The sequence below is a fragment of the Eschrichtius robustus genome, chromosome 19, assembly GCF_028021215.1.
Source record: "Eschrichtius robustus isolate mEscRob2 chromosome 19, mEscRob2.pri, whole genome shotgun sequence".
In the NCBI taxonomy this organism is placed as follows: domain Eukaryota; kingdom Metazoa; phylum Chordata; class Mammalia; order Artiodactyla; family Eschrichtiidae; genus Eschrichtius; species Eschrichtius robustus.
In genome coordinates, this window is record NC_090842.1 from 4146793 (window position 1) to 4171928 (window position 25136).

Genomic DNA, 25136 nt, shown 5'->3' on the forward strand with positions numbered 1-25136 from the left:
ACTTGCCCAAGGTCACACAGCTAGGAAAGGTTTCAGTTGGTGTCTCTCTTCCCAGGCTCTGTTTGACCAGCAGCCCACAGTGAGCCCTGGAGTTATATCTTGGCAAGGAGGGCTAGGAGGCAAAGGAGAGAACGAGGTGGGGGGCAGGGAGACACGGTACCCACAAAGTTCTGATGCTACACAGATGCCCGTGGAGAATGGGAGGCACGGGACACTCAGACACGCAGACATCACTCTGACCTCTGAGGGACAGACAGGGCTTCTTGCAACCCCCCTAACCTCCACACTACGTGCAGCCCATGATGGGTGCCCTGTCACCCACAATCATTCACACATGTCACCCCCACCAACATTCCAGGCTTCTGATCAAAGGTGACCAGAATTCCAGAACCGAAAATCAAAATATGGTAGGTGCAGATGGGAGGGAGGCCCTAGGCCATTGCACACTGCACAACTCTACCCAAAGGCCCCCGAGATTGTGCGGTGCACAACCTGCACAACGGCAGGAGCAGTTAGGAAATCCAGCGGGACCTGCAGCCCTGGTGATGGTGGCCGTGCAGACCAACCTGTGTTGCCTTGGACACCTCTAAAGCCCCAGAACAGAGGGGGGCGGCTCCGCCCACCAAAACCCCCTCCTCGCTATCCTGTATGCCCCTCCCAGGCGCCCCCAGCCCTCCACTCACACCCTGTGCTGCGGGGGCACCTGTGGCTTGGCAGGGCCTGGCGCTGAGGGTGAGGGAAGGCACAGACATCCGCTGCCCCTCCCCCACTTCTGGGCTCCCCTCCAGCTCCTGGCTCCTGCCGTGACAGCCCGCCTCCCAAAGCTCTGAGAACAGAGCCAGGCTGTGTTCACGTGTCCCCCGCTGGGACCACACGGCGGGCAGGAGGGCAGGCGGGCAGGGGAGCAGAACCACCATCCCACACCGCCAGGCCACAGGCTCTGTCTGTGCCCAAACCTGCCATTAGGGAGACGTGAGGCGGCCAGACCAGCCCACCCAGCTCTGAACTCACCCCGGACCAGCCCCTGGGGGCAGGGGTGGGGCTTCAACAGCCCGGCCTTCCCCACACTAGAGAAGATGAACATCCTCGGTTATACCCATTTCACGGATGGGGAAACTGAGGCTCAGACAGGGCACACAGATCTGCCTGCGGGGTCTGGTTCCTGAGAATGTGCAGTTAAACGTCTCCCCGGGCTCTGCTTCCTGCGGGGAGCGGGGAAGAAGCTGGGGACGGGCTGGAGCCCTGCCTGGGGGCCAGAGGGGCTTAGGGGGCAGTGGCTCGGGTCCAAAGAGGCGGGAGGGAGGCCCACCCAGAGTGTGTAGGTTGGTTCCTGGTGGGAATTCCTGCTTTGGCTGGGGCTGGTCCCACGCCCCACGTATGCCTGGGGTAAACCTCCCACGGCTCAGAGACTCAGTTTCCTTATCTGTAAAGTGGGGCTAATGACTTGAGAACTGGCATGCAGTAGGTGCTTGATAAATGCTCCTTCCCTTCTTGTACCCTGCTGGGTGAGGGGGATAGAGGGCCAGAGGCTGGGATGCTGGTGGTGGGGGAGGGTGGCTGGAAGTCGCCCTGAGGATGGCATTTTCCTGTGATTTCTGAACATTCCAGACAAGGGGGCTGTGTCTCACCTTGGTTGGCTGCCTCCCGCCCCAGGTCTGGTGAGGGTCAAATGGGATCTTCCCTGACTCAGTCAGGGTCCTGAGATCCCTGCCTTTCTCCCCACCTGGAGGAAGTGCGTTGTGGTGGGGTAGTGGGGGGAGGAGTGACATTGGAATTCAAATGCTCCCGGACAAGGAAAACAGAATGATGATTGGGACAGTGAAAAGCAGGGTGCTGACAGCTCATGCTGCTGAGCTGGGCTGTCCCGAGGGTCTCAGGTCCTGACCCACTCCATCCTCACAGCCCTGGTTCATGTCGGGAAATAGCCCAGAGAAGTTAGGCAGCTTGTCCAGGGCACACAGCAGTAAATAGCAGTAAGGGGGTTTGAACCCAGGACAGCCAGGTCCAGAGCCCCACTTTTCACAGCACATCTGGGGAGCGAGGGGTGCCAGGAATAGTTTCTTAGCCCCCATAAGGGAGGGCGTGGTACCACTGTCACCGGTGAAGGGGCAGGGAGGCTGGCCCTTGTCCACTCATCTGTCCCCACCCACAGAGGACAAGAGCCTTCTTCTGGCCTTGGGGCAGCAGTGGGTGGCCCAGGACGAGGGGGTTAGGGTCCCAAAAGCCAGCCTCAGGGGCCCTCTCCTCCACAGCCCCCATCGAACCAGCAGGTCAGTCTCGTGTCACGTCCACGCCCCTCACAGCTTCCAGGGACAGCAGACCTGGCCAGTTACCAAAGCCACTGTCTGCACACTAATTCCCTCAGCCTGAAGCCACAGGGGCCATGTCACCCGCTGGGCCTGCTGGGCGCACACACACATGCACACCGACACGCACATAAAACCACACACGCCCACAAACTCAGACCCACACACACACACACACACACACACACACACCCCAGCACACACAGATACAGACACATGTACTCACAGAGACACACAGAGAGACAGACAGATACACACACACACACACACACACAGAGCCCCCAGAGAGAGGGGGCAAGGAGCCGCTGATCTGAAACCCACTTGACCTGCCTGTCCTGATGGTGCCCAAAGGGAGGGAGGGAGGGAGGGAGGGAGGGAGAAAGGCCTGGTGGGCAGCCAGGGCCTGTGGCTTATGCAGGAGATGCAGAGAGTGTGTGGCCCTGCCACGGCAATGGGCAACCACGGGGGACCGTGGGGACAAAAGCACAGTCATACTAGCCCTGGGCTACCTGCTGCCAGTCAGCTGGGGTCTCCAGGCCTGCCTGGGATGAGAGGAGACCCAACATTCATTCATTATTCATTCAGCCAAACATCCACCCACCCATCCACCTACCCACCCATCTATCCATCCGTCCATCCTCCACTATCCATCCATCCATCCACCCACCCACCCTCCACTATCCATCCATCCATCCATCCTCCATCCTCCACTATCCATACACCTATCCATCCATCCATCCACCCATCCATCCACCCATCCATCTATCCTCCACTGTCCATCCATCCATCCTTCTAGAAATGTTACTGAGCACCTACTGTGTGCAGACCCTCTTCCAGGCAGCAATCAGTACACTTGAGGCCCTGTCTGGCACTAGTTTGGTGCTGGAAGGATGGAGGCAAAGACAGGTCACTTCCCAGGAACAAGGACAGTATGACTGAACGTTTGCTATGCGCATAGCCTCATTTAACCTCACGGTGACCCTACGTGATAGCTGCTGCCAGCACTCCCACCTTACAGATGAGGAAGCTAAGGCTCCACTAGAAAGCAGCAACACAAGAGCCCGTGCTTTGAATCTTTCCCTTCCCTCCTTTCCCCTTCCCTTTTTTGTCTGTTTTATCCGACAAGAAAGAGAACCAAAGAAGGCAACACGCAAATGGCCAACAATCATGGTATAAGCCAGGCAACTGTATGTCCTGGTTTGTCCAGGACAGTCCTGGTTTTCAGCTAATGTCCCCACATAATAAGTTAACAGTGCCGCCTGTGTTCTCCCATGTGCCCTGGTTTAAACCTGAGTGAAGTCAAGTGAGCTCCCTTCCCACTCTGGGGCTGAGGAAAAGATGTAATATTGGGAGAAAGGGGGAAAGGGAGGTTCTGAGGATGGAGCAATCACTGAAGGCTTCCTACAAGAGGCGGGGCTGAGCTGCATCTAGAGGAACGGACACACTACCCACCAAGACCCCACGCCCATGACCCAGGCCAGGGCTCAGCTTCAGTCCTCTGTTTAAAGAGGGTCTGGGGGATCCCAGGGAGCGCAGACACTGGGTACCGGGCGGTGTCGGGGACAGGGCCTGCGGTTGCCTGGGGCGAATGTGGCCTGTCTGGCTGCCAAGGGTGTGAGGAAGGGGCTGGAGTCTGGGCTGTGCCTTCGTGATGGGAACAAAGCCAATGATGGCCCCTGGCTGCCCTCCTAGCACCCACGAGGCAGGCTGGGCCCGGGCCTGCTTTTGGGCTCCCAGTGCCCCGCCCCCCCCCCACCCCCAAGGAGGACAAGGTGCCACGTCTCCCATCACCACAGGTGCCTCGTTGCCTGGCATCTGCCTGTCCTGGCAGGACTGGGGTTGCCCAGTCCTGGAAAGCCACAGCCCCAGGCTGGGGCCTGGAAAGCCACAGCCCACTGACTGTCTTCCCAGCCAAAGCCCCGCAGTGACTCTGGAGAACCTTCTGGACTTCTCAAAGCTTAGGAAACATTTTCCTAAATGGGGTTGGACTTCTTGTAATTGAGGATACATCTTATCCTGCATGGTGGGGCAGGATGCAAACTCTGTGCCACACTTTCACCCCAGTTCTGCCACTCAGCTGACTGGCCTGGGGAACCATTAGCCAGTCACCTGACCCTCCGTGCCTCGGTCTTCTCATCTGGAACATGGGGGAAGAACGGCACCCACACACAGGGTGTGGTGAGGGTTCAGTGAACTGGCATCTGCCAAGGGTGGCAAAGAGCCTTGGTATACAGTAGGTGCTCACTAAACGCCAGCTGCTACAGTCCCTCTTGCTGCACAGATGGGGCACACAGAGGAGGAGGGACCTGGAATCTGAGACACGGAAGGAAGACTGTCCCGTCTGACCTACGCTCCTCTACAACCTCTCCGATGGGTTGGTGATTCCTGCTTGCATATGATCGAGGATGGGGAGCTCACTACCTCACAGCCAACCACCCTGTGGATGGGCAGGGGAGTGCACTCCCCTTGTCAGTGTGTTCCTTCGTAATTAGATTAAATCCAAGGCAGGGAGTGGAGGGTCAGGACTAGAGTCCATGCCTCCCACCTCCCAGCCCAGGGCCCTGCATGCTGTCCCGGGGGCCAAGAAGCTGGCTGTGATGGGAGGAGGGGGAGGGGGAGGAGCCCTTGCACCCCACCTGGTATGGAACGGGGAGCTCTGGGGCTTCAGCGTCACCTGTGCCGAGCACACCTGTGTCCCTCCCAGCACCTCCTCGGACGCTGTCCCTTGGCCTCCTCCACCTGCTCCTGAGCTCCCAGATCTGCCCGGCTCCTCTCCCAGCCCTTCTGCCCTTTTCCTCCCACTTCTGGGGGCAGGAGGGGGCTTGGCAGATGGGTCACCTGGGTTCTCGACCCTGCTCTGTCCCGGGGGGCTGGGCGGCCCCCAGCAGCGACGCTCCCTCCTCTGACCCTCAGGTTCCCCTCTGCAGGAAGGGACGGTGGGATTCAGTGACCTCTGTGAGCCACCTGGCTCCGGGGCTTCACCTCCAGCGGGCTGGGAGGACAGCAGGCTCGCCTGTGCGCACCCCCAGGTGCCCAGCGCCAGGCCCCGCGCCAGCCTGAGCACCGTGACGGCACAGCGGGCAGAGGGGCTGTCGCGGTGGGGGCAGTGGGCACATGCCCGGGGGCACCCAGGGCTGCGGCACTTGCTGCCATGCCTCAGCGCTCTGCTGCGCCCCCTTACGATCCCAACGCTTGCCCTTGGGCCCCGGCTCAGAGTGAGGCCATTATGCCGGCCCCTGGGGACATTCCATCTGTCCCCTGGGCCGTGCTGCGTTCCACACATGCGCCGCGGTGCCCTTGCAGCCAGGACGTGCCCCCCTCACCGAGTCCCTGCTCAGCATCTGCTCTCCCATCTCTGCCTCTGTCCTGTGAATCTGGGCACGGTCCCAGGACCCCCCCCGTTCCCCCGCCCCCGCCATGGGGCCATCCCGGGGACTCACCCGGCAGGAGCACTGGCCACTTGGGGCTCTTCTGGTCCATGAGAACTGACAGTCCCAGCCCCTGGCCCCCTGGCCTGGCCATCTCGGAGCAGCTCCCTTCGGCCTCGGGGGGTGGGGGGCGGGGGGGGGGGGGAGGGGGCGGAGCAGCAAGGCGGGAGGGGCAGAGAAAGCCTCTCTCCCAGGTCTGCAGACCAGCTCCCGGAGCAGACTCCTGAGAAGTCAGCTGAGAGATGGAGCGCGTGCAAGCCAGGGCTGCCCGGCGAGCCACAGCACAACCACGCGGCCGCCCTCCCCCCGCCCCCCAGCCTTCCCCCCCCACCCCCACCCCGCCTGGCACACGCCCCGCCAGCTGTAGGCAGGAGCCGCGCTCCGGAGGGTGGCGGCCACTTCCTGCCTTCCCTGAGCTGTTCTCCTCTCGCAGGACCCAGGGGGCCCAAGGGATCTATTGCACATGGGAGACCTATGCCCTGGGCAGCAGGGGAGGCTCCAGATCCCAAAGGGGGTCACAGCCCCACCAAGGTCACCCTTGCTGAGTCACACCATCATCCAGCAGTCTGTACTGGGCACCTACTACGCGCCGGGTGCCGGGCCTCTAACCCCGTGCCAAGTCCCCGCAGCTGCCGTGATGCCCTCCAGGCAGCAGGAGCCACCCCCGTGGGCATTCCTGCAGAGAAAGGGCCAAGGATGGCTCAGCTCAGGCTGGAGGAAGGGCGCAGGGGAGCTGGGGGTGTGGGCCGTGGTCTCTGGCGACCTAGAGAAGCTCCCGTGGGAGACTCGCGGGGAGAAGTCTCCTCTTCGGGGTTCTCCTCTCCTCCCTACAAGGGTCCAGACGCCCAGTTCAAGTGCTGCCTTCTCCCTGGAGCCCTCCCAGTGGCACTGTGCTTTGTCTGCCACTCTGTCCTTGGTAGAGCCCATCCTGGTGTATTTGGGGACAGAAGGGCTGGACATTTGCTGGGGGTGGGGACCACAACTGCCTTGGAGCTCAGGCGGGGCCCAAAGGGTCACCCAAGGACCCGAGGGTGGGCCCATAGGCTGCTTGCTGGGGCGCAGTGGTGGGAGAGGAGGGGAGGGGACAGAGCCTTGTCCGGTCTCTGGGGTCAATCCCCTTCCTTGTACCCAGGATGGGCAGCAGGCATGGGAACTGGGGTTGGGGGCAACCTGAGGGCTGTGGCTTAGGCCGTGTTTCCAGGGCTCTGTTGTGTCACCTCCTGGGCAAACACCAAACTGCACCCAGAACCTCCTGGGATGGGCGAGAATCCAGCCCCTCCCAGCCAGGGTGGCGTGGGGACCCCCCGGAGGGCCCCCATCTCCATTCTAAACACGGTGGTCGTTAACTGAGGTCACCATCTTCATGCAACAGCCCGAGGGAAAGGTTCTATCATGACCCTCATGTTCTAGGGGAGGAAAGTGACCCAGGGTGACCCAGAGCACACCTGCTGGGGCTGAACCGGCTGTGTCAGGTCCCCCAACAGCACGGCCACAAGGCCAGAGGGGTCAGTCCCAGCACACACAACGGTGCCCGGTGCAGAATCAGCGCTCAGGAAATTCCTATATCGCCATGCAGTCCTCACCAGCCTGCCTGTTCTTCAGCCGTGGGCATGGACTCCACGCCCCAGGGGCCGCACGTGGCCAGCTCAGCCCAGCAAGAATGACTGGTGTGGAGGTCAAATAATGGTCCCCAAAGTCGGCCATGTCCTAATCTCTGGAACCTGCGAATGTGTCACTTTATAGAACAAAAGGGACCTTGCAGATGTGATTAAGTTGCGGACCCTGAGATGGGAGATCAGCCCCGCGGGCCCAGTGCAAGCACAAGGGTCCTCATAAGAGGGAGGCACGGGTGGGAAGGAGGAGATGTGATGACAGAGGGAAGAGGTTGGAGGGATGTGGGACCACAAGCCAAGGAATGTGGGCGCCTCTGGAAGCGGGAAAAGGAAGGAAACATTCTCCCCTGGAGCCTCCAGAAGGAACCAGCCCTGCGACACCCTGATTCTAGCCCAGTGAGACCTGTGTCAGATCTCTGATCTCCAAACTGTAAGGCAATAAACTTGTGTTGCTTTAAACTGCCAAGCTGGTGGGGGTCTGTTACAGCAGCAACAGGAAACGATTACAGCTAGGAAGACAACTGTTCCCAGACTCACAGCACCTGACATACAGCAGTTCCTCAGGAAATGCTCTTCTCTGTGTTTGATCCAGGGAGCTCACAGCCCCTCCCCAGAGTCAGCCAAGTCCGAGGGGGGAGAAAGGACCAATCATTCACAGGTGACCTTGAAGTGTCCTTGACCCCAACATGATCACACTGGGAGACCTCGGGGAAAAGCAAGCAGCCCGTGGTTGCTGGAATTTTATATTTTAGAGCAAAGCCCTGGAGAGGGAAGAAAAGTTCCAGAATGGAGTAAGGACCTGCTTGGGACATCAGCCCTCGGCCCAGGAAGCTCGGGTAAATGCACGCCCCCGATGTTTACAAGAAACTCATTGCTTCTTTACCTTCCCCTCATCCGGTCCCCCAGCACCAGCTGACTTAAAACTTGTATTCACTCAACAAACATCGACTGAGCACCTATTATGTGCACTGGGCCAAGTGCTGGAAAGATAAAGACGATAGTAAAATATGGTCCCTGCCTTCATGGAGAGAGCAGGGCTGCCTCAGAGCCTTTGCACTTGCGTTTCCCCTGGCCTGGAACTCTCTGCCTAATGCCACCTCCTCAGCAAGGCCTCTGGGACCAGCCCACCTACAGTCACAATTCTCATCTCTGTGTTCTCCGACCCTATTTTGCTTCATGGCACCTGTCACCACCTGGCATCACACACGCTGCCTAGCACAGTCTTTGGCACATAGTAGGTGCTCAACAAATATTTGTGAACAAATGCCCCCACGTGAACGGCCGTGTAGTGGTGGAGACAGATGTGTCAACAGGCAACCATGGTGAAGACGCAAGCAAAGGTCTTCTGGGAGATGCCCAATGTCAAATGGTTTCTGCTCTAAATAGAAGGTTATAGGTGAGAGTTTGGTGTGGACACAGGGAGAGTCTTACAAATGATGCTTCTCTAGCCAGTTAAATCCATATGGTGCTAAACCAGGAGAGCCAAGGTTCCCCGAGTGCCAGCTTATCTACCAGCTTAAACCCAGTCAAGGGGAAAGCAGGGTGGTGGGTGGTTGGAGGCCACGGCAGAGATGGCAGACAGGTGGGCCCCAAGTGCAGTAGCCCTTGGAGGGGTGGTCTGTGCTGGCTTTACTCCCTGGGGTCCCGAACACTGCCCCCGGGACACCCCATCCTGAGCCCCGGAACAGTCATTTCTATGGCTCGGCCGATCTCTTTTTTTCTACCTGAAATTTTTATTTTTGTATTTATTTTTTTGGCATGCGGGATCCTAGTTCACCGACCAGGGATCAAACCCGTGCCCCCTGCAGTGGAAGCGCTGAGTCCTAACCACTAGACCGCCAGGGAATCCCCCTACCTGAAGTCGTCTTAATCACAAACTTAATGGAAAGAAATTAAGAGTTCGGGGCAAACAGACCCACTTGACAGCAATTTTGCCAGGTCGAAAGAGCTGCTTTTATCTTTGTGCCATTCTGAACTTCGCTGAAGTCGACCCTCAGTTTATCGTTTTCTTAAATTGCCCAAGTTCTCTTTTCTTTTTCATGTCATGCACACCTGAATCAGTCAGACAGACACACAGAGCCACACACCAGCCAAGGGACCAGACCCCGGCAACCGGAGGAGAGAGGAGGGAAGGGGCTTCAGGCCCAGCACAGCGAGTCCCGCTAAATATTCAGAGGCTCCTGGGGAGAGATCGACTTACAAGCCTGGAGTGTCTGGAGCTGCCCGGACTTCTCCACCTCCTGCCCAGACTTGCAAGCTCCGTGCTCCTGGCGTTACAAGAAGTTCCCGAGAAGATAAACAGTCGCTAGTTGGAGAAAAAACAGACTTTGGATCCCAGCTTGGCTGGAGATGTACAAGGGAAGAGAGAGGGGGTGACGGGAGCACGGAGACACTTCCACTGCACAAAGCCCCTTTCCATCAAGCCAGGATGAGCTGCAGCCAAGCCCGGCCCCTGTGTCCTCTGAGCAGCTGCCGCTTGGCCTCGGGGCACCGGAGTCCACCCAGCGCCACCCGCCAAAGCACTCAGCACCAGCAGCGCTCCAGGTGAGACCTGCCAAGGACGTCTCGGGGCCTGAGCCAGTACCCAAGTGGAGGCCCTGCCTTCCTGGCCATGGAGGTCCAACCCCGCTGGCCGGGAGCCCATTCTCCCAACAAAGGAGAGACAAAAGCCGCGCAGGGCCAGGACCCTGGTGGTCACCAGCTCGCTCTCCTCGCAGGGCCAGGGCCAGCTCCCGTGTCCCTGAGTGCAGGCACGGGGCTCAGCGATGGATGTGGATCGACTCCTGGATCCCACAGCAATTGAGCGGGAAACCAAGGCACAGAGAGGTTGTCTGCCTAAAACCAGAAGCTTGGAAGGAGCTGAGGCAGGATTTGAATTGAGGGAGTGCCAGTCTGGATCCGAAAGCTTAGAAGATGTCCACGCCCAGCAAACACGGATTTGATTTACACACATGGCTAGAAAGGAAAAGAGGAGGAAAAACCCAAGTAGCCCCAGGACGGACATTGGTACCTACGATCGTTCAAGGTCCAGGCAACTCTTACTGCTATGTCCTCATGGCTCTCAGGTTACATCTTCCAGGCGTGGCCCCCAGGCTCCAAGAACTCAGCCTGGGCCTGAGGGGCTCAGCTCCTGGGAAGCTGCCTTGTTCTCCGTGCTCTTAGCTTGGCTCCTGGGGTGCCCTTCCCGGGAGAGCTGGCTGAGCCACAGCACCTGCGGTAAATTCCCCCATATCCATCGGGCTGGGGAGTCCGGGCAGAGGCCGGTTACACTGGGGGCCGGTGCACGCATGTGCCGTGTTGCTTGCAGACAAGGCTGAGCGGATGGCCCTGGGAAATGTGCCATCCCAGGTGGTTTGTCAGACAAGGATGTGTGTGAGAGTGATTTATAAGGCACAGCACCCAGGGAGCAGGGATGGGACAGGATAAGGAAGCAGAGGAAGCAAGCAAAGGCCACTCCAGGTAAAGCCCCAGCCTGGTCCAGGGGAGCCCTGGAGGGGAAGCTAGTCTTTTGCAGGGAGCCAAGGGGCTGGGCCTCACGTTCCCACACCTGCCAGGGGATGAGGATGCCCATCCCTTCCCCCAAAGCACACAGGGACCAGGGGAGGGTATCCAGGTGCAGCAGGGCAGACTCAGACCCACGTTCTTGGAGCTCATGGAGCCGTGGATGAACCGCCCAGGGGGATGGGCAGCCGGGGCAGAGATGGCCAGCTGACTCTCCACCATGCCCGGGCCCTGCTGCAGTGGACAGCTGTCACTGCCCAGCTCCCTTCCATCTTTGGGGCCAATGGGAGGGCATGGGTCACCTCAAGGCCAAGGGTCAATGTCCAGTGTCTTTCTCATGTTCTCTTCTCCGTGTCTGCTGCTGATGGAACCAGAAAACTCTGGAAGCCACGAGCTAAAGGGAACCTGGGACCCTGTGTCACCCACAATGGGCTCGGGGTTACCTGTACAACACCCGTCAATGGTTGCCCTGACTAATAAAATGATTTTATAAGGGACTTTAAAATGGTCAGCAGGATAGTGGCCCTTAAAGACATCCACGTCCTAATCTCTGGAACCTGTGAGTACGCTCCCTCACACAGCAAAGGGGAAAGAAGTTTGCTAATCAGCTGACCTTGAGATGAGATGACAGGGTACCTTGGATTGTCCAGTGGGCCCCTGTAATCATAGGTCTTTATATGTGGAGGAAGGGGGCAGGACAGAGTCAGAGGAGCTGTGACCACAGAAGCAGGGCAGAGAGATGCAAGGTTCCTGGCTTTGAAGGTGGAGGAGGGAGCCACGAGCCAAGGAATATGGGCAGCGTCCAGAAGCTGGAAAACTTGATTCTGCCCAACGGTCTCCAGGGAGAACGCAGCCCTGCCCACATCTTGATTTTAGCCTAGTGAGACCCATATTGGACTTCTGGCCTCCAGAAGTGTAAGATACTAAATAGGTATTGTTTTAAACCACCGACTTGGTGATGACCTGTTACGGCAGCAGCAGGAACTAACCCCGAACTCTTCCAAGGCAGCCACTGCCGTGGTGGTGACAGGAGCAGGTGAAGGGAGGGATCTTCTGGGCCAGCCCAGAAGGCAGATGGAAGGCGCACGGTGTCTCCCATATTGGCTCCTACCCCCACCCGCTCCTCCTTTCCCCTCCCCGCTGGACCAGTGGTCCCCCAAAACCTGGAATAAGTACAAATGAGAATGGAGGCTTTCTGGGTGGGAGCAGGTCAGCGGCTATTAGGACAGAAGGAACCCACAGGCCACCCCCAACAGGGCTGGCCCGGCCCAGCACTCCAACATGGCAGCGGAGAAAGGGAGGCGCCCAGGAACACAGCCGTGATGGGAGAGTCAGTCTCTGCCTGGCTTTCTGTGACCCCATCCCAAAGCCATCAGTGGGGTCTGTGGCTCCCAATAGCTCTAATATTATTTACCATTTCAGAACCTGTTGCACAGCTCAGAAAGGACACCCAGCGCCCATGCGGCAGAACCACAGGGCCACTGCTCAGCAGTGCAACACGGCAGCCCCGACGGCCAGGCGGGGAGCACGTGCACAGAGGCGACAAGAGGAATGGCGCCCCCTGGAATTGTGCAGTGTGCAGCCTGCACAGCCTTGCCCTGCAGCCCGGGTGCCCCCTTGGTGTTCCTCCCATGTCACCGATACTATGCTACAAAGAAGATTTCATTGTTACAATTTCACGCCTACTCAGCAGCTGGAGCAGCTAAGCCTTCGGAAGATTCTGAACCTTGCAGAGGCTCCATGGCCAGGAAGTGGCAGCTCTGAGACTTGGAAACTTGGATTTGGGTCTAGGACACCAGCCACACCCTCACTTATCACCAGATGGTGCTGCTTCTCTCCCAAGGAGCCTGCGACGGCACAGGGATCATTGTTCAGGAACGCCTGTCCCCACCAGCTGGTGATGAATTACAAGTGTCCTCTCGCTGGATTTTATACCGCCTGCGAGTGGCACATGAGAAATAGACCTCCCTTTGACTAAAGGCTTAAGAATATTGGAAAGAGCTGGGCCTGGGGGCTTGCTGCCTACCAGGGAAGGCTGCCTCGTGGTGAGGTTTGGATGGTACCCTTCCCCCACCAGCTTGGTCAGTCCAAGGTCCGTGCCTGGCCCGCCAGAGGGATGCCAGCCGTGGGGGTCCCCGCTTCCCCTGAAGCCCTGGAGCCCTTCCCCCTGCAGCCAGCAAGTGACCACTCCCCAGGTGGGCCCTCCCAGCGCGGCGCCTGAGGACCACACAACCTCCTGCTCTGGGAGAAACCGAGGCGGATTGGCCGTGCATATCCCTGGGGGCACGTGGCCCAGCCCCCCAGCCCGGCACCAGGGCTGCCGGTGTGACAGCTTCCTTCCCCTGGTGGAGAAGGCTGCTGTCCCCACACCCGAGATGTCTGCAGGGAACTGGGGCTCAGAAACGGATGGCAATGGAAAGCTGTCCCCCCCCCAAGGCAACAGATGCAGCCCCCGACGTGCCCACGGCCACCCCGTCCTCTGGGAAAGGCAGCACTGGGGTGGGTGCCACCATACAGGGAGCGGGAGAGACAGTGGGGAGACGGGGAGGGGCTCAGAGCTCTGGGGAGAGGGAGTGACAGGGCTGTGTGTGTGGGGGGACACGTGTGCATACGGATGTGCCTTCCCAGGTGTGTGTCTGCGTGGAAAGCTGTCCCCCCCCCAAGGCAACAGATGCAGCCCCCGACGTGCCCACGGCCACCCCGTCCTCTGGGAAAGGCAGCACTGGGGTGGATGCCACCATACAGGGAGCGGGAGAGACAGTGGGGAGACGGGGAGGGGCTCAGAGCTCTGGGGAGAGGGAGTGACAGGGCTGCGTGTGTGGGGGGACACGTGTGCATACGGATGTGCCTTCCCAGGTGTGTGTCTGCGATGTGTTCTCATGTGCACGTGTAAGAGCGCCTAGTGCCTGTGTGTGTGTGTGTCTCTGCACAGGTACCCTCATGTCTGGTGCGCCTGCCAGGTGTGCGCTTGTCCCCGCGTGTCCCTGCGCCTGTGTGTCCACGTGTCTATAAGTGCTCGCCCCCCGCGCCCGCCCCGCCGTCCAGCTGGCAGTGCACAGCTGGACCCGGGGGCTGTGCGCGCCTGCCCGACGAGAGGTGGCAGGTGTGTAATAAGCCATTAGTCACTGTCACGTTTCCAAGCAGCAGCAGCAGCGGCCTCCCCGGGAGGGGCTGACTATGGGATGGAGCTCCTGGCGGGTCTCCAGCTGTGAGCTGGGCCCCCCCATTCCCCCCCATTCCCCCCCAGGCAGGGCCACAGCCTGACAGAGAGCAGCTGGCAGACGTGGGTCTTGTGCCCCTGCCCTGCCCCGGGCGGCCCCAGGGCAGGGGGCAGGGCCTCGTGCGTGCCAACCGGGGGAGGGGAGGGTCCCCGAGGGTCACGGTTTTGCAGGTTCTTACCCAGAGCTGAGGCTCTCATGGGGGCGGGGGGCCAGGACCTGCACTGAGTGCGCTCCTGTCCCGGTTACTTTAATTCTCACACCTGCCTGCGAGCCAGGCACTCCCACTGGCCTTCCTTCCCATTCCTCAGATGAGGAAACTGAGGCACACTGCAAGAAGACACTTGTCCCAGACCCAGAGAATGCTGGGGGCCTCCCTGCCCACCACCTGCATGTCCCCTTTGCTGCCTGACACTCCGTCCCCATCAGCCAGGGTCTGGAAGCCCCTCAGAGGGCTTGGTGGCCCATCAGCCCCTGGTCAGCCAGCCCCTTCCCTCGCCGAGTCCACGTCGCAGAGAGAAAGGTGGGTACTGGGGTTGTCCTGGAGCTGGATGCCCAGATGACCACGCACCGGCTCCCCCAACCTGCCCGCTCCGGCTCTCTCACTAACAAGCAGTGTTTTCCGCCAGCTGCCCCCGCAGTGGCCCAGCAACAGGGAGGCCTGAGCTGGGAGGCGGTCTTGAGACTCAGTCCTCTTAGGGGCAGGACACACACAGGGACTCACTCTGAGGGGTCTTGGCCTAAGGGGCTGCTCCACGACCCTCCCTAGGTAAGAACGCAGGTGTCCACTCACTGTTCCCAGCCCAGGGCCCATGTGCCCCACGAGAAACACCTCGGGACTCCACACTCAGGCCCAACAACCCACGAGGGAGCTGCCTCTCCGCCACTGGGGAAAGTGACGCGTCCGACGGGGCCGAGATGCGCGGACGGGGTCTCCAAGGCTGGAGGGGGTGGGAGTGAACGCCCACGCAGGAGAAGGCCGGTCAGCACCTTCCCCGGCTGGACACCCTTGTTCCCTCTGGCCTAAATGAGGTGACGCCGAGAGCCACGTGCCGGAACACGTGTGGCACATCCACAAGGCGGGAGGGAGCGCAGGCACACGCACCAGGCGGGCACACCATCCCGTGGCACACGACGGTGAAACCAAGCACTGCGGCAGCTGTGACAACAGAAGGACCTTGCAGCGCTGAGCCGGGCCCAGGAGACAAAGCTCACACCCCCAGGACACCGGCGAGTGAGGCAAACACAGGTGCGACGGAAAAAGCAAATGGGACCTGGCGGGTCCCTCTGCGGGGGCACCGGGGCATCCAGGTAGATGGAGCGTCCTAGGGCTGGGTTGAGTGGTGGTTCATGGGGATCCATTACATTATTTTTTAAATGAACGAGTGAACACAATGGAACGTAGAGATGAAAAAAAAAAACAACAACAACCCAACAAAGGCCATTTGTGAATCAACCATGAGAGAGTGTTAAGAAGCAGGGGAAGAAAATCAGACTCAAGTCAGGGAGACCCAGCCTCCTGGCTTTCCCCTAGAATGTGGCGACCGCGGGGTGGGAGTCTGCGCCGGAACTTTCTTTGGGCGCTCCCTCGCCGCCGGGGGCAGCCTGATCCGCTCCAGTACTCAGAGACAGTAAAAAGCTGGCACCTACCTGTGCCCGTGAGGTCTGGTCCGGCCCCGTCCAGGCTGCTCTGCTGACACCGGGCTGGCCCCTGCTCCTGGGCGGTCCTGGGGCCCCTGGGCAGGCTCTCCGCTGGGGCGCCTGGCCGAGACTCGGGCTCCCGGGAGGGAGGGTGGACGGCCGTCGATGCCTCGAGAGATGCAGAGGTGACCTGGAAGGACGGGGGAGGGGAGGACATGGTGAGTCTTGGTCACGCCTGCCAGGAGGTGCCCAAGGGGTGGGCCCCCTGGGCCGCTGGGTACCACCCCTCCCCCATGATGGCCTGGCTCTGTCATCAGGGACTCAGCGTGGCTGGCTCGGGGCAGCAGCAGAGCTGGTCCCCAGATTGCCAGTGTGAAGTCAGTACCAGTGACTTCCTCGCCCAGCAAACCTGCCCAGCAGCCCGGTGGGCACTGAGGATCCACTCCCAGGTCCCATCACTGCCCAAGCCCCTATTCTCGGCACGGAAGTTTGCAGTAACTACCTACGAGTTAGTTGCAGCTATAATCATTAACCTAGTTAATCTTCAGGTCACCCCACAGGGCAGTCATCTCCCCCGCTCTTTCTGTATTCCAAAAAAATTGTAGTAAAATATACATTACCATCTTGACCATTTTTAAGGGTACAACTCAGTGGCATGAAGTCCAAACACAATGTGCAACCATCCCCTGGATCCATTTCCAGAACTTTCTCATCAACCCAAATGGAAATTCCATACCCATTAAACACTAACGCTCCGTACTCCCTCCCCCAGCCCCTGGCACCCACCGCCCTACTTTCTGTCTCTGTGAATGTGACTAACCCGGTCACCCCACCCCCTTTCCACAGTTGGGGAAACTGAGGCTCAAGAGAGGGGTAGTGGGAGCCTGAGGTCACACAGCTGCCAAGGCGGGGTCAACCCAGCTGAGCATCCTGGGCTCCAGGTCATGGGGAAGCCCCTGCCAGGGTTCCAGGGTCTGAACAACAGCAGTTCCCTGGGGGCCGGTCCCGGGGACTGGCGACGCCCCACGCCCCGATTACGAGCTTCAGGGCCGCATGGTTGTCGAAAAGCAACTTCACGTTGACCCTGTTTTTCCAGGGATTAGGGCTATAAAACCAAAGTACCGGAGAGAGACGGATGGCACTCCATCCAGGCTCCAGCAGCTCCACATGCGAGAGACGGATAAATTTACCGTTTGTTTCCGGGAACGCTTTAATTTATGGGATCCATATGGTGACACTGCCCAGACTGCAGCCCCCGCAAATCCCACAGGGGTGCTGGCGGCTTAGGCTGGAGCCAGGAGAGGGCGGCGCCTGGGCCCAGCACACTTCATTCACTCGCTGGCTCGCTTAGGGCCGGGGGCCCCTCAGTATGGCGGGGAGCCTGGAGCCCCTCTACAGACCCCGCCCCTCAGGCTTTTAGCTGCTCTGGCAACCTTGCCAACATCACTTCGGGAAACTCTGCCAGATGTAGGGCTGCTGTGCCCCCCTGTTAGCGCAGCCAACCCCAGGGACTGTCTATGGGATGGCACCTCATCAAACCAGGCAGCATTCTTGCAACCCCCTGGCTGGCAGGGAGTGGAGGAGGGTGGCACTGTGCCCTGGCCTTGACCCTGCCCATGCGCCGGTGGAAAGCAGAGTGGGGTGAGGCCCACCTACTGCTTGTCCTCCTGGAGCTGGGGGACCAGGGTCCGGCTGGGGAAAGTGGCCGGGGAAGCTTCGTGGGGGTGGGGATGGCTCCCTGGATGGAGAGCTTGTGGGCATGAGGATGCCGTTTACTGAGCACCTACTATGTGCTACGGTTAAATCCTCCCAACAGTCCTGTCTCGAGCAAAAACACGGAAACACAAAGAGACAAAGTGGCCTGAGTCCCCACAGTAAGTGGAGGTGTCGGGATGTGAACTCAAGCAGCTGGGAGAGGATTCTGCTGTTACAAAGCATCCAGGGAACATGGCTTTTAAGTAGAAAACAGCAGATGGCAAAAGAGAATACTACTGGGTGGGAGGGGGTGCAGATGACAAGGTCTATAGGAGTTTGATAATAGGAGAACTCCCCAAGGGCTGGAAAAATCCAGGCAGGCTTCCTGGAGCAGGTGGAATTTGAACTAGGCCTTCAAAGGGAGCAGGCTTTAAAAGGGAGGGGGTACAGGAAGGACAAGAGATTCAAACACACATCTCTGCGGGGACCAGGGGGGTAAACCGGAAACAAGGTACTGGTAGGTGAGACTGTAGGGGGACAGCACCAGTCCCACCCAGCACCAGTGGGGGCCATATGGAAGGAAGCCAGCCCCATCACGCCAGTTCTGATCTTTCAAGAGGAAGCTGGGAATTCATTTTTAAAAGCTGCACTCTCACACACACACAAAAAAAGCTGCACTCTCACGATTATTAAGTGTTGAAACACGATGCAAACCCTCATACATTGCTGGTGGGACTGTAAACTGGTGCAGCTGCTTTGGAGACGGTCTGGCAGTTCGTCAAGGTCCAAACAGAGTCATCCTAGGACCCAACAATTCCACTCCTAGGTAGATACCCCGGAGAACCGAAAACAGACGTCCACACAAAAACTTGCACCTAAATGTTCATAACAGCCCTGAGTTCACAGACAAATGACTTCTGCCAACAATGAACTTGCAGGTGGGTCCTTCCCCAGTCGATCTCCCAGGTGAGAGCAAAGCCCCACCGATGCCTTGACCTGCAGCAGGGGCCCCCGCTGAGCGTGTGGTGATAGGTGCCTTGCTGTGAGCTGCTTATGTGTAGTCCTTTGTTACACAGCAGTCGATAACTAATAAAACCCCAAAGCTCTAGAACTGGGCCTGGCCCAGAAACACACGTTCCCTGGCACCGTCGTGTGCCAGACACCCTCCCTCCACTGGTCCAGCTGTTCCCACCATGTTGACTCTTGTTGGAAGTAAAAGGATTTTACCCCCTTCTCCGGCGTTTGTCGGCAGCTGCCAGTGGACTCCTGAGAGGGCTCAGTCACTGTTAATGGATGGGCGAGGCTGCCAGACACATGTGGGTGGGGAATATGCATTATCTCATGCTAGCATCATCGTAGGTGGAGGCAAAGGTTCTCAGCCAGACCATCACATGGAAGCAGAGAGCAGCCTTTCCTCACCCTTCAAGGACAAATTTACAACAATGCCTGACTAATAAAAAGCAGACCCTTGAACCAACATATTCCTTGTGCCTTCTCTCTACCAGAGCCAGGAGTTCCAAGCTCACGGCCTGTCTTAATTTAAAGTGCTATTAGGACCGGGTCTGGGACATACATTGTTCCCTGCCCCGGGGACCCTGGAAATTGACAGCATCCCAGAGAGCCCCTGGGGCCCCCGCAGAGCAAGCAGGATAAACTTTATTGTGCCCTTTATTTCCCTGGACCAGGGCCACTACGTTTAAAGCGTTAGTTAACGGAGAAAGGCAAAAAGGGGAGAAATTTCCAGGGTTCTTTACCATAAAAGGGATTTGCAGCCCACCCCTGAATATCCTAATAAGATCTCGCCTTGTTACACTTCCTCCCGGGAACTGAGTGATTTCTGGAGAACACTGACTCCAGGTAAATTCGCACGTAGGGATGGGGATGCAGAGGGGCAGAGAGCAGATACAGCACCCCTGCTTCATAGGGGAAACCCATGCAGCACCGTTGCCAGTACCCAGTTTATTTTATGAATTGTATTAGTCCGTGAGCTCCCCAAGTTTGAGAACTCCTGCTTTATTGTTTTGTAGAATTGTTTTATTGAGATATAATTCATATACTATACAATTTGCCCATTTAAAGTGTACGATTCAGTGGCTTAGAGAATAGTCATAGAGTTGTGTAACCACCACCAGAATCCGATCCGTCTAGAACATTCTCATTACCCGGTACCCATTAGCAGTCACTCCTCATCCTCCCCCGGCCCCTGGCAACCCCTCATCTCCCTTCTGTCTCGATGGATTTGTCTCTTCTGGACATTTCATATAGATGGACTCCTACACCATGTAGCCCTCTGTGTCTGGCTTCTTTCACTCAGCATAATGTTTCCCAGGCTCACCCATGTGGTAGCCTGTAAAGGACGTATTTTAAAAAACAAGGGAAGTTCCAGTTTGAGGGCACACAGCAGCCCAGAGGCCACTGCACGAGACACTAGGATTTCTCTCTCCAGCAGCCTCTCCAACAGGGAGTGGCTGGCTGGCTTTTCCCGGGCCTGCTTCCCTCTCCCTCCTGGGCACTCAGCCAGACTCCACCTCTCCGGCTCCCTGTAGTGGGACGGGGCCAGGCACTGGGTCCTGGCCACTCTCCCCAGCTGGGAGATCTTAGCAAAGTGACTTCACCTCTCTGGGCCTCAGTTTTCCCTTCTGCAAAATGGATTAATAACACAGCAAGTGTCTACCTCCAAGAGGGAGGGTGCAGGGGATTAGATGAGTTCTTTCTGCTAAAGCACTTGGTACACAGTAGGTGCTCAAGAAGTGGCAGCTCATCTCATGACCTGACTGCATAAGCATCAGGAACAAGAGCCAAAGGGGTGCAGTGGCCAGGGGACCCCACAGAGCCTGGAGGGGTATGTGCTGGGGAAGGCTTCACGGCCTCGGCCTTCGCACCTGGCCTCTGGGCAGTTTCGGCCCCAGCTGGCAGGGACACCTTCTAGGCCCCCTTGCCCGCTGTTGACGCAGAGCCAGAGGCAGTCCCGGAGCCCCTAAACTCATGGGGGCAGGATCTGGGGCGTGGGCTCCCCCACTTTTCCTGATCACCCTGAATCGTCTCTTTCTTCCAAGTTGGCTCAAGATATACTCCAGGAAGCTGGCCTTGCTGATCTTAAATAAAGCAGATGTGGGACTGAATCCTGAGTGCCACTTGCCTGTGGGCGTAACTAGGAGTAACAGGCAAGTCACAACTGCTTGGACCTCAGTTTCTGCCTCTGGGAAATGGGCCCGTAATGCCTACCCTAGATTTACTGAGCACTTGCTATGTGCTAGGTATCCACCAAGCACCTGCTGTCTGTAGCCTGTTTCATCCTCCCAACAACCCTACCTTAACTCCCACGTTGTAGGAGGAAACTGAGGCACACAGAAGTCAAGTCAGCTGCCCAAGGACACCCAGCCGGTCACAGTCAGAGCCCCCACAGTGCCAGCACCCAGTAGGCGCTCCCTGCATACTAGCAGGGCCTGATTCCTGTACTCGCTGCCTCGGCAGACACACAGCAACCGGGACTGTGGTTTCTGGCACACAGGTTTATACTGCGGCTGAGGGACGGTGGGTTCGTTGATGGTCTGCGGCTGATTTATGTCAAGACCAAGGCTGGGAGAATGAGACAAAACAGAGCTGCAGGAGGGGGGAGAGGAAACGCCAGCATCCCGATGGCGCAAAAGGACATGGCATCATCCACCTGCCCTTGGCCCCGAGGAAAAATCAGACACAGGCAGGAAGCCAAGTTTGGGGAGAAAAGCCACCTCCCTCCCAAACAGTGATGGCTGGGGGCCTGCCTTGGTTGGAGGCTGGGTGGGCACAGCTGGGTTGGTGGGAGACCTCTGCCACCTGCCGGCGACACATGGGTCATGGGTCACAGGCCCGGGGCCGTCTGTCCAGGAGCGACATAAGGGGGCACGGGCCAGCCCTACCACAGGGCCCCTCCTTCCCGTTTCCTGGTCCCCACGAGAGCCCACCCACAAAGATGCACTCGACCCTCTCTGGTGGGATTCCTTGCTCTGTGCTGCAAGCTGGTACATCAGAGGCCGCAAAACGGTATTTTACGCCCCTTAATTCCCTGTAATAGCTCCATAATGGTGAGCAGAGAACTCCAAATACCGCAATAAAGGGAATGATAAGGCCCCGGGTCAGGGGGAGATGGAGCTGCAGAACGTAGAGTCCCCGATAAGCAGACAACTAACGGGTTATTAAATGTGCGGCGCAGACCGGGCGTAATTGGAAAGTTATTAGATATGGAATACACACAGCACCCAGTAAATGAGTAATCAGGGGCTAATTAAGCTCACGCGACCCAGCAGATCGCGAGGGAGAGGCTGGTGGTTGCTACATCTGTGACAGCAATTAGGGGCGCTCCGGCTGCCGCGCGCGCGGGAAGGAGGTCGCCGGCTCGGGCAGAGCAGCCACAGCCGGGGGTCTCCATCCGACTCTTTTCCCAGCCGAGTGCCCCCCACCCCGGCTGCTCCCACCTCTCAGGGGCTGGAGGGAGGGGGCGGGGAGGCACCAGGTGCATCCAGCCTCAAAGACAAGAGAAGCCCAAGTGGACACAAGGTCCGGGACTCGGAAAAAGCAGAAAGAAGGTTTTATCCCTGGCTTCACATCCGACCAGGTGAGCACTCACTGCAGCCACCCGAGGGGACAGAAACAGTCATAACTCTCCCCCCAGATGATCTGCAAGGTGTGTGTGCAGGGTCACCTCCTGGAGCTTTGTGGTGGTTCTGCCAGGCGGGCTAGGCGGGGAGAGTGATCAGCCCATTTTATAGATGGGGAAACTGAGGCTAAGAGGACCGGAAGTGGACAGAGCTCACCCAGCCTGCTTCCCCTTCCAGCAGGCACAGGACACCCGCCCCGGGTGTCTCGAAAAGAGGAAGACACTGGTGTTTCTCAGGAGGACTGCAGCCAAGCTCAGTGGAGAAAAAGGGGCCAGAGGCTGTTAGGTGGCCAATGGGAGTGACCGTTTGGGCTCCAAGCTGGCGACCTTGGGCACAGCTTTTAATGCCTCTGGGCCTCAGCTTCCTCGTCTGAAAAAGGGGGTGCTGACAGCCACACCCATGGCGCAGGGCAGTCATGGGGAGTTAGCATTCGTGCGGCCCAGCCCAGGCCTGACGCACAGGAAGCCCATGAACGCATTTCTTAAAAGCAAGAAAGAGCAGAACGAAGAGGGGGAGCCCAGGCCCTCCTGCCATAAAGAGAACCAGAAAGCCCCTGCTTCAAGAGCCGGGGGCTGCTGGAGCCGAAAAATCTCTGGGTTCGGCTGAAACGAGGCGCCCTCTCCAAGCAGGAGCTACTGCCTGTCCCTGAAAGGCTGCAGCAGAAGGGTCATGGGCCATGACCCTAAAGCAGGAGGCTTGGGACAAAAATGCCTTTCATTGGTCACAGCTAAACATTGACAGCACCTACTGAGCGCCAGGCCCCGTGCCAGCCTTTGCCGTGTCAGCCCATGAAGCCTTGGCCCTGGTGGGGAGGAACTCTTGGGCCCCATTACACAGACGGGGAAACTGAGACACAGAAAGGGTAACTCACTGCCATGTTTGGATGGGGCAGGTGGGGCGTGATGTCTCTGGGAGCTTATTAGAAAGCCGGAGTCTGCTGCTAACAGCACTCAGAGCCTTGGGAGACACACCTGGCGGGACAGGTGCAGCTGGGAAGGGTTGAGGCCACAGGGAGACTGGAGCTGGCCAGAGGCAGGCATGCCCAACTTCTGCTGCTCTTGTGGCTGAAAGGAACATTCCAGAAGGCATGGGCCCGGCCCTCTCCCTCAAGTGAGGCCTCTGAGCCAGCTGACCACCTCATAAGTCCTGGGACAGAGCAGGGGCTGCATGGAGGAATTCACTGTTTCCAGAGGCAAGCAGGCCTCCCCATGACTGCCAGGCAACAGAGCACGTGGGTGATGCTGGCGGAATCCAGCTCAGGCCCAGGGTCAGGGGTGAGGGCCCTCAGGGATGCGGGGGCTCCCGGAGTCCTTGGCGTTAGTCCTGAATGCCAGTCCCTGGAGGCCGGCAGCGGGAGCTAGACTGATCTCAGACCAGTGACGGCCCGACACCCCGGCTCTCCTGGGGTGCCCCCTCCTACTCTTGCTGTGCCCACTCACCTTCCCCTCCTCCCAGGGAGAGAGCCTCCCACTGGTTTCTGGGCACACAGTCCTACCCACTTCACCACCCCACCAACCATGCCTTGGCCTGAGCCAACTTTCCAAAACACTACACACATCCACCTGCATAAAATCCTTTACCAAAGGCTCCTCCGTGCGGCATCTAACAGCTATGTGATTTGAGCCAGCCCAGCTTTTCACAATCTGTCATGCCTCACATCCATCCACTTATCTACCCGACCGACCATGCATCCATCCACCCATCCAACCACCTGTCTATCTGGCCGTCCATCTATCCAATCATCTGTCTATTCACCCACCAACCTATTCATCTACCTGCCCATCCATCCATCCATCCATCCATCCATCCATCCATCCATCCATCCATCCATCATCTGTCTATCCACCCACCTACCTATCCATCCACCTGTCTATCTGTCCAACTATCCATCCATCCATCCATCCATCCATCCATCCATCCATCCATCCATCCATCCATCCTATCATCTGTCTATTCGCCCACCAACTTATTCATATGCCTGTTCATCCATCCATCCATCCATCCATCCATCCATCCATCCATCCATCCATCCATCCATCTGGCCATTTGTCCATCAATCCTTTCATCCAGCTATCCAATCATCCAGTCAAACATCCATCCATCTAATAAACATTTATTAAGCACCTACTATTGCTAGGCACTGTGCCTGGGATACAGCAGCAAACAAAAAAGTTAAAAATGTCTGCCGTTAAGGAGGTGACATTCGGGTCAGGGGGAGACAGACAATCAGTAAATACATATTTACATGACAGTTGGTAGGAGATGCCAGAAAGACAAACAGGAGAAGGGGACAGGGAGAAGGGGAGATGGGCACAGTTAGAATTTTCCATAGGCTGGCCCCATTGAGAAGGGGACATTTGTGCAAAGACTTGAAGGAAACACGAGAGTTAGCCATGGAGATAGATATCTGCGGGAAGAGTGTTCCAGGAAGAGGGAACAGCAAACACAATGGCCCTGAGGCAGGGAGCACGTTTGGAAACCTTTTCTGAAAAGGCCAGATCAGATTTTCGGCTTTTGGGCTGTATGTTCTCTGTTGGAACTATGCAACTTCGGCCTTGTAGCACTAAAGCACACTTAAACAACACGAACAGGAACACTGTGTGCTGTTCCAATAAAACTTTACTTACAGACACTGAAATTTGAATCTCATATAATTTTCACGTCACGAAACATTATTCTCCCTTTGATTTTTTTTTTTTTTGGCAATCATTTAAAAATGTAAAATCCATTTTTAGTCCACGGGCTGTATGGAAACTGGCTGTGGGCGGGACGTGGCCTGCGGGCCAAGTTTGCTGATCCCTGTTCTACACGCAGCAGGGTCCGTGTGGCCGGAGGGGTGGCGGTCGGGGTGGAGGTGGGGCACCATTTGCTGCGACTCCTAAACACACCTGGGGGAGAGGGGTCTGCAGGAGGAGGGCAGCTGAGCCTCAACTCAGAGCAGAGGCGAGGCTGGGAGACATGGGAGATGGTGGGGCCGCTGCAGAGGCTCCCTCTGGTTTCCTAGGTCCACCCGATGCAGGAGGGGCTGCGGAAGGACACGTGTGCACCTGTACCGCTGGGCTCATTACCTTCTGGTCTCCCCTGTAGGTGTCCGGTA

The 25136-nt window shown here is 58.0% G+C and overlaps 1 protein-coding gene across 5 annotated transcripts in view; it reads right to left on the reverse strand.

The window, feature by feature from the left end:
* Positions 1 to 25136, reverse strand: part of GSE1 (Gse1 coiled-coil protein) — a 424152-nt gene that overhangs the window by 248695 nt on the left and 150321 nt on the right. For 4 of the 5 annotated variants that reach the window (XR_011071602.1, XM_068529230.1, XM_068529229.1 and 1 more), the window contains exon 2: positions 15717 to 15897. Coding sequence is in view for 3 of the 5 variants with exons in the window: in XM_068529230.1 (XP_068385331.1) it covers positions 15717 to 15897 (181 nt within the window). In the remaining 2 variants the exon portion in view is untranslated. Of the gene's footprint in view, positions 1 to 5746; positions 5824 to 15716; positions 15898 to 25136 lie in introns of those variants that run through there. The other variant, XM_068529232.1, reaches the window with a different exon arrangement.